Source organism: Ipomoea nil, unplaced genomic scaffold (genome assembly GCF_001879475.1).
Source record: "Ipomoea nil cultivar Tokyo-kokei standard unplaced genomic scaffold, Asagao_1.1 scaffold2845, whole genome shotgun sequence".
NCBI lineage: Eukaryota > Viridiplantae > Streptophyta > Magnoliopsida > Solanales > Convolvulaceae > Ipomoea > Ipomoea nil.
In genome coordinates, this window is record NW_017619273.1 from 6,291,516 (window position 1) to 6,299,663 (window position 8,148).

Below are 8,148 nucleotides of genomic sequence, written 5' to 3' on the forward strand. Positions count from 1 at the left end.
TTATATCTGTTGAATTTGAAAGATCGAAAGGCCTGGCCGGTGGAGAATAACAACCACCTGCCAGTTAGGCGGAAGCAAAGATGAAGAATCAAAGAATGAGACAATGTATTAATGTATTATAATACTGAAAGGTTACAATATATTTCTATAATTCAATGTTTCTAATGAAGAAACATCAAATTTATATATAGAGACACAACTCTTAATTAAGCACCTATTCATAAACAGACACAACTCTACAGACAGACAACCCTTTGTTTTTCAACAACAATATCCATGCTTGACAAGGGAATAAACCATTAAATACTCGCAAAACATTCAATATTCTCAAATAAAATCAAGCCTCTAAAAGGGCACATTTTAGCCTCTATACTACAAACAAGAGGGCATCTTAATAGGTTTTGCAGTGAAGGGGCATTTTGAACATAAGAATCAATCACGAATGCCAGATAATAGGACTCCGAAGAAATAAAATGGAAACTGAAAGAGATTAACTAAAACGAACAGGAAGAAAGTTTTGACCCAATTACCTTTTCTTCTGCCGTGCTTTTGAGGAAACAGAGGAAAGCATCAGAGAACTGCGTACCACAGGCGCCATTCCGCAAATGAGCAATGCAAGGGCAGTCCAAGGCTTTCTGAGCTTGCTCATCAAGAGACTATACATGTAGTCAAGTAATTTTTGAGGGCCTAAATAATTGTAACATTAAATTATCAAGCACATATATATAAATAAGAGACTTGAACCAACCTCGTTCGCATCTTCTGCACCATATGCTGCAGCTTCTGCTAGGGGAAAGGAGAATAACGTATAAGTATAATTCTTTTAAAGTCTAAGCAGCCTCAAGGTTCAGCTTCGAAATAGCTGGCAATTATCACGAATTTTTCACACAAAACCAAACCAAGTCTTCACACAAGCAATTTCACGATTATTCAGAACACTGATCTCTACACTTATTAACATCTTATGGAGTAATGACATTAAAAATGTGAGGAAGTGGAGAAACCCTACAAGGATGAGAAAGTTTACAGCAAAAGTGGAGAAACCCTAAAATGTTGAAAATTATGCCTTAAACTGTTTAGTGGGAATCTCATTTCCAATCTCAAGCTCTCTAACACACCATGATAACTGTTTATTCTTCTCCCTGACAGCATCAATTAATTTCCTACTTTATCCTTCCTATTACAGAATATCACATTGCTCAAACTCCTGAGAATAAAGTTAACAATAAAATAAAAAAAAAAACACATATAAATTCAAGAAGTGAAGAAAAAGTCTATCACAAGCCATACCAAAATTCAATCACAGTTAAAATCTTGGAAAGTAACAATGGGCAGTCACAAGATTTGGGTAGTATTGAGGCAAGAAATTGGAATTGCAAGAATTAGTGCTTCTAACAAAGGAAAACAAGAAATTGGAATGGCACCGACCGGCAATTAAAGAATCAAGGGAAGGCTGCGGCGAAGGGGATTGGGGCAGCGTGGGTGCGGTGGCGGTGGAATGAGTTTGATCCACCGAGGCGGCAACTCCCCGCTCGCTCTGGCTCTGCACTTGACCCATAGTATGCAGTTGACACTTATTTGGGAGTTTGGGTTTCAAATCTTTCAATTATGATTTCCAGAATTTTCATTTTTATGATTTTGATTCTTATATTCTCATTTCTCAAATAATGATATTTAAAACTTATTTTCCAAGCTTTCCAATCACTGCATCACCCCCACTAATTTGTTAGCAAGTTTATTATTTTATTTAATATAAATATTAATTTAAAAATTTGTTTACAACATTTTCTTCTAAAATTAAAATATACTAGTAAATTACTCGCATTAATATTTTTATTGTATATTTAAATAATAAAATTAAAGATGAAATTTTAAATAATTTTAATATTTGAAAGTGTATATTTATTTGATTATAAGCATCCTTCCGGAACAGACAAATAGTAACTTTTGAAACTGTAACAAGACATGTTTTTTCAAGAATAACCTTACATGAAAAAATGATTGACCCTGACTCGCATTAATCGTCATACATGTTCTCGTTTGAATTGCAAGTGTGTAGGGTACCCTGATATATTAATTCATCACAAATTTTCAATGAATACATTACATATGAAAAAAGTAAAATTGTTTTTAAAGGCCAACAAATTAAAATTAAAAAATAAAAATTCAACTTATATATATATATATATATTAAAATCTATTATGTTTAATCACATTTATTGATTGATAAATTAAATTTGGAGATATTAAATGTTTAACATCCGAAACAATACCGCCTCCGACTTCCTTCCCCTTATCAATAGTCTTCTTCATCTTGAAATAGACAATAACTCAGAAAAGAGACAAAACAATTAAAAATTCGTGTGATTTGACTAATAGAGAACAAATTACTTGTTACTCATTTCATAATTATTTTCTGATACATTCTTACCATCTCTCTCTATATATATAATTATGTATGTATAATGCCAATTTATTTTTGTATTTTTGAAGGAAAATCATGATTATGGAAAAATGCATGTTTACATGCATGATTTATTTCACATTATTATACATTAACATCATAAAAGCAAGAAATGATATAAAATACGCCGGCCTACACTCTTTATTCAAATCAAATCAACTAAAATAAATGCTCCTTTATTCTAAAGAAAGTGAAATTCAGATGGATGCACTTCCACTAAGCCAATTCCGATCCCTCCATCTACTCGTAGTCGTCAAGGCAGCAGCTGTACATGAAGAACTTCTCCATGGCGCGACCGCACTCCACACAAGCCACCGTCTCCGGGAAGTGTCCGACGGCCGCCGGCACAACCATGCGAGTGCAGTGGTGCTTCGTGTGGAGCCCACGGAGCTGCCTGTCCAGCGCCGGAATAAACGCCGTCATGTCGGTGACTTCGTGCTTCCAGTTTTCGAAGTTCCTGATATTACAGATTAATTATATTAGTTTAGTAGTTATATTTATTTGCTGTTGAATAAGTTTTTTATTGTTCCTACTAATATGTAATCTCTTCTTAGACTATTTGATGTATGTCTATATATTCTGTTCATCTCAATAAAGAATTATCATTCACTACTGAAAATTACGGAATTTCGGACCACCTGAAAGTGATCAGAAATAGGGACAAAAGTTTTTCCAGATATCAAAAGTGGTCGGAACAAGGCTTTTGACTTGATTTAAGATCAATTTAAGGTGGTCGGAAATTCCATAATTTCCAATAGTGATTCCGGTCATAATTCTATACCTGAAGACTTGCATCACGTTTTTGCCTTCTCCTTTGGTCATCTCCTCCAGCCCGCGGCTGAAAACCGCCCACCCGCGGTTGCTGCCGTCGTAGCTAAGGATAGCCTTGACTTCCTGAAGGATAGGGTCCCTGGTCTCCTCGGCTGGTACGATGAAATTGCCGGAATCGTCGCGCATTGTCGGGGTGGTTCTTTCCCCTCGCAGGTACCACATGCTCTCTAGCCTCTCCCAGAAGAACCAGACCATGGTGGGGTCGTGAAGAACGTGGCTCAGTTGTTCTTCGTGGATTGTGTTGTTGATCCTCCGAATCCTCTCTTTGGGGTTCATTTTTCCGACGTAGAGCAGTTCTAGTGGGATCCCGGATTGTTGCGCCACCATCCTTGCCGTCTTTGTAAAGCTCCGAATCCATTCCATGTCCTCTCCTCCGTACAAACATATGCACTTCCCATCATTAAACTGCAAAAACATAAATATATGTATATATATATACAAGCTAAGTCACGCTCAAGTGAGAATAGGTGCAGAAGAAAACATATATGCAATGACATTTCAGTAATTACGATTATTCCTACTGCATTTTATGATATGTACAAGTGTAATTCTTTTGAGTGCACTTTACATATCATAGAATATACTTGTATAGTTTTGTTTAAATGTATTTCTAGAGTCTCAAACCTTTTTTTGGGTGATCAAGAAAACTCGCAACCTCAAAGGATGTGCATTGGGTAAATTCATCTTGTGACCATAGCCAGCAAATGAACACAAGAAGGTCAGTAAACCAGCCTGTCTTGTGACCATAGCCGACAATAAAGACCACAATTAAGGAGGCTAGTAAACTAGCCTGTCTTGTGACCATAGCCAGCAAAGGAGCACAAGGAGGCCAGTAAACTAGCCTATCTTGTGACCATAGCTGGCAATAAGGACCAAAGAAGGCCAGTAAACCAGCTTGTCTTGTGACCATAGCTAACAAAGGACTAGCTACAATGAGGTAAACCAGCCTAGCTAAAATGCTTATATATAACTGATTGGGAGTCGAACTAGTAACATTGTGATCTGATTACCAAATCAATAGGCTCACCTACTTAGTTAGAGTTGTCTCAAAAATCTCAAAATCTTGGGTGTACTTCACAAAATGCACTTAGTGTGTTATAAGTTCACATTGTATTTTACCCAAATTTTTTTCCTATGTATGCTTGGATTAATTGAATTATTATACTTACCCAATTGAATATGTTTTGGTCAATGGAATCAGCCAGCAATCCCATACTCCAAGAAGTTTCATTCCAGAGAGCCTCTTCCTTGGACTTAGTAAACGGGAAAGCCACACTTCCGAAGATCCAGAACATGGGGAAAGCATTAACGTTGACGAGTTTCCCTTGAGGATCCACGACAGCAAGTAGGGGCTTGTGGGTGAACCCCCAAACTTCCTTAACATATCCGAAAACAGCCTCGTCAATGTTGCGTGGGTGCGACACCGAGAACCACGGCATGGATCCGTACACCGCCTGGAACTGCCGGTCCTTGGCCTCCGTCCACGCCGACCGCCGGTCGACGATCGGCAGCCACACCACCTCGAACTGGCTCTCCGGCCGGCTTGGGTCTTGCTTGGAGTCATGGTACATGTGCCGAAGCATGCTGACCACCTCGTTAGGGATTTCCAGGTCCGACACCAGTAGGAACACGTATTTCCTCCGCAGGAAATCCAGACTATGCTGTAATAATCACAAAACCAAACACCAAAATGTATAGATTTGTTATTACATGCATGCATGCAGCATATATAATCAATATTTCACTACTGGAAATTATGGAATTTCCAACCACGTGAAAGTGATCTTAAATCAAACAGAAAGTCTTGTTCTAACCACTTTTGGTATCCGGACAAACCTTTGTTGCTATTTCCGACCACTTTTTGGTTTCAATTTGATTTAAGATCACTCTTAGGTGGTCAGAAATTTCATAATTTCCAGTAGTGTTTTAAAACTTATATATAATATTTTATAGCAATGTTGCAAAGCACGTTAGGCGCCCCCTAGGCGGCAAGGGGGCGCCTAGCGCCTAAGGGCCGATTTTTTTATTTTATTTTTTAATTTTTTTTAATTTTTTAATTAAATATAAAATTAAAAATTAAAATTTTTTAAAATTTAATAATAATTTCATAGTTATTTCTTAGAAACTATTTACGAAAATTATTATATAAGTGTTCAAAAGATTGTTTAAACCATCTAAATACATAAAAAACTAAAATTAAGAGCTAAAGAAGCATTTTTTGAGAAATTAGCGGACCAGACCGCCTTCCACAGTTTGCGGTGGATAGATCTCGAAAAAATACGCGATTTGAAAAAAAAATTGTCCAAAACGGACAATTGAGTCAAAAGTTATGCCTTCCCGAACTTTTCGCAATTTAAAACGCAAAAAAAGAAAAATAAATAAATAAATAAAGCGCTGGTTTAGCCGGCTAGGCGGTCTAGGCGGCCGGCAGCGTAGGAGGCCGCCGAGGCCATTCCTCGCAGCGGCCTCCTAGCGCCTAGCGCGATTTTTGCAACCCTGTTTTATAGACAATTTGGAATAGTAATACACTGTTTATAAAAAATAATATTACTAAGCCTATATACCATAAAAGACCCAAATTCTCCTAATCCGATCCTACTCATCTCATAAATTGAGACTTGTGAGACGGTTTCACAGAAAAATTTGTGAGATAATTTACCTTTTTCATATCAGCTCCATGGATGATTGGCATTGGATCATTTTCCCCGCAGATGATAAGCTCAGTTGAGTACTTATTATCTGTGTGGGTTCTAGTCAATGTTTCTTCAAGTATTTTTCGCTTAATTTGATGCTTTATCTTGCCTGCATTACATCAATCGCGTTAAAATTGATAATTTATATGTTCTAAGTCGCTTAATTATATTTATAAAACGTGACTCACCGATTTCCTGGGAAGACTGGTTTATTGCCCTCTGTAGGTCACCCAGTAGGTAACTCAGCTTGTGGGTTAAAGTGGATATCTCCAAATCCTCTTCCATGGATGAATAGTAGCTATAAATCAAGCAAAAGAATTTCTCTAAGAGTACAACATTAATAAAATAAGAAAAAATATATGAATTTATAAAATTATTCGTTAAACCAGCTAATTGATTGGATTCAATTTTTAATGTACTTTAACCCTTTTTATTAGTGGTGTCAATGAGGGCTAGCCCGCCCTACGCCTCTACTAGGGGTTGAAATTTTTTCGAGCCAAAATTCTTCAAACCTAACCCGCGGTTCAACTCCAAAAATATATTATTGGAAGCCTGCGAGTTGACCTGTTGATCTGTAGCCCGTTAATCAGATCAAGTCCATAAAGCTCGTATTTTTATAGGTCAAAAATTTTAGGCCCTAACTCGCTTCATCGTGGGACGATTTAAGACTGATTTGCGAATTTTGGCCCACCTTAACCCCCCTACCCTTACCCAATATTAGATTATATATAACTGATGCTTACTCTCGGCCAACAGCAATGAGGTTAAGGAGAAGCAGAGAACAAGTGACTGCGGCTTTGACGGTGAAGTAAGAGGCTTTGGCGATGAGGTTTTCCTGCTCCGCCGTCACCGGCGACAAGGAATCGGCGAGCTCCTTGTGCAGATTCAGGCGGTACTTGAGCTTAAGCTTTTTCTCCTCGCTGCCGACATCCTTAAACTTGATGATGTGGTGGGTGACCTCCAGCATTTTGTCCACCAACTTGGCTAGTTCCCGGAACTTCGCGTTCACGGCTCCCCGCGACTCGAGGCTCTCCATGATCTCCGGGATCTGCTTCACCGTCGCCACCGATTTCGCGAGTGGATCCGTCGGGTAGAGACGCGCCACCAGCCCGAATTCGCCGTACTGTTGAGCGAAGGCCGCGAAGGCGATCGCCACCTTTGCGTCCCACCAGTAGTTCGCCAGTAGCCTGAGGAGCGATAGCGTGATTGCATGCGCGTCTCCATGGCAAGAAGATCCACAAATCATCTGAAACACCATATATACCGTCCATATACAATCAACTAAAAGTTTAAACCAATGAAAAAACTTTGTAGCTATTTCCGACCACTTTTTGTTTTCAAATTGATTTAAGATAACTTTCACGTGATCAGAAATTACATAATTTCCAGCAGTGCATACACATTTATATACATTTTTTATGGGTTATTTTACCTCTAGGGAAGTTCTGTGAACCGGGTAGGCGAAAGTCTCCAGGGCTTCAGTGAGACCGGTGTGGAGAATTTTGTCTTCTAGGATAGCGTCCAACTCCAAGCGCGGCTGAGTTTGATCTCCCTGACCGTGGCCGGCGGGAACGGCAGCCTTGGCGCGGGGAATGATGTCTTCAATGAGGTGCACGAGAGGCTTCACGTTATAGTGCGACGCCGCCGCATCAAGGTCGTGAGTGGCTCTCACATGATCCATCATCACTGCATCTTCTGTGCTGGAGTGCAAATCGCCCCTCTTCAAGAGGCGGCCACCGCGGAAGACGGTGGGAACCGCCGTCTTGGCTGCCGCCTGAAGCGGGCTCACCGGTTGCACCGTTGCCGGAACAAGCGCGGTGCTCAATGGAGCCGCTGGGTATGCGGTGGTGCTCAATGGAGCCGCTGGGTAGGCGGTGGCCGCGGTAGTTGCGGGCAGGACTTCTTGTGTGGTCGGGTAGGTAGTAGGAGTAGTGGCTAAGCTCATCCTCGGGGTAAGATTAGTGGACTTAGGAATAGTTTGGTGGACCGGGTTAATGGTTGGTCTAGGAGCACCCGATATAGCATCATTGGACAATGGGTAACCGGGTCGGGTGGTGTTTTGAGACATAGTTTAGGGCGGGGTGAGGCGGGGTGGGGCGGGGAAGGGAGAGACTAGAGAGTTGGAGGTAAGGGGTGATATGATAAGCAAATTAAGAGATT

General features: G+C 39.9%; 2 protein-coding genes across 4 annotated transcripts in view; both read right to left on the reverse strand.

Annotated features, from left to right (window-relative positions):
* LOC109160264 (mitochondrial intermembrane space import and assembly protein 40 homolog) overlaps window positions 1-1,621 on the reverse strand; it is a 2,845-nt gene extending 1,224 nt beyond the window's left edge. Inside the window, exons 1-3 of the mRNA XM_019308547.1 lie at window positions 1,429-1,621; window positions 749-783; window positions 531-656 (exon numbers count right to left, since the gene is read on the reverse strand). Of these exons, the coding sequence (XP_019164092.1) occupies window positions 531-656; window positions 749-783; window positions 1,429-1,558 (291 nt within the window). The 5' untranslated portion in view covers window positions 1,559-1,621. The remainder of the gene's footprint in view (window positions 1-530; window positions 657-748; window positions 784-1,428) is intronic.
* Window positions 1,622-2,486: 865 nt separating this feature from the next.
* On the reverse strand, window positions 2,487-8,148 carry LOC109159679 (protein SIEVE ELEMENT OCCLUSION B-like). 3 transcript variants are annotated; one of them, XM_019307764.1, is made up of 8 exons: window positions 7,421-8,143; window positions 6,732-7,234; window positions 6,177-6,286; window positions 5,955-6,097; window positions 4,465-4,956; window positions 3,246-3,700; window positions 2,693-2,921; window positions 2,487-2,621 (listed from the first exon to the last, which is right to left on the reverse strand). In XM_019307764.1, the coding sequence occupies exons 1-7, from the start codon at window positions 8,054-8,056 to the stop codon at window positions 2,705-2,707; spliced, it is 2,556 nt and encodes an 851-aa protein (XP_019163309.1). In that variant the 5' UTR covers window positions 8,057-8,143; the 3' UTR covers window positions 2,487-2,621; window positions 2,693-2,704. The 3 variants fall into 3 exon arrangements, with proteins under 3 accessions (XP_019163309.1, XP_019163307.1, XP_019163306.1); XM_019307761.1 differs by having other exon boundaries at window positions 2,578-2,921; window positions 7,421-8,063; window positions 8,105-8,148; XM_019307762.1 differs by having other exon boundaries at window positions 2,487-2,921.

Excerpts from the sequence above, each read along its gene's own strand:
- LOC109159679 (XM_019307764.1), bottom strand. The coding sequence starts at position 8,056 with ATGTCTCAAAACACCACCCGACCCGGTTACCCATTGTCCAATGATGCT. Across the intron at positions 6,287-6,731 it reads CTCATTGCTGTTGGCCGAGA|CTACTATTCATCCATGGAAG; the intron begins GTAAGCATCAGT and ends CTTGATTTATAG. Across the intron at positions 4,957-5,954 it reads ATGGAGCTGATATGAAAAAG|CATAGTCTGGATTTCCTGCG; the intron begins GTAAATTATCTC and ends TGATTATTACAG.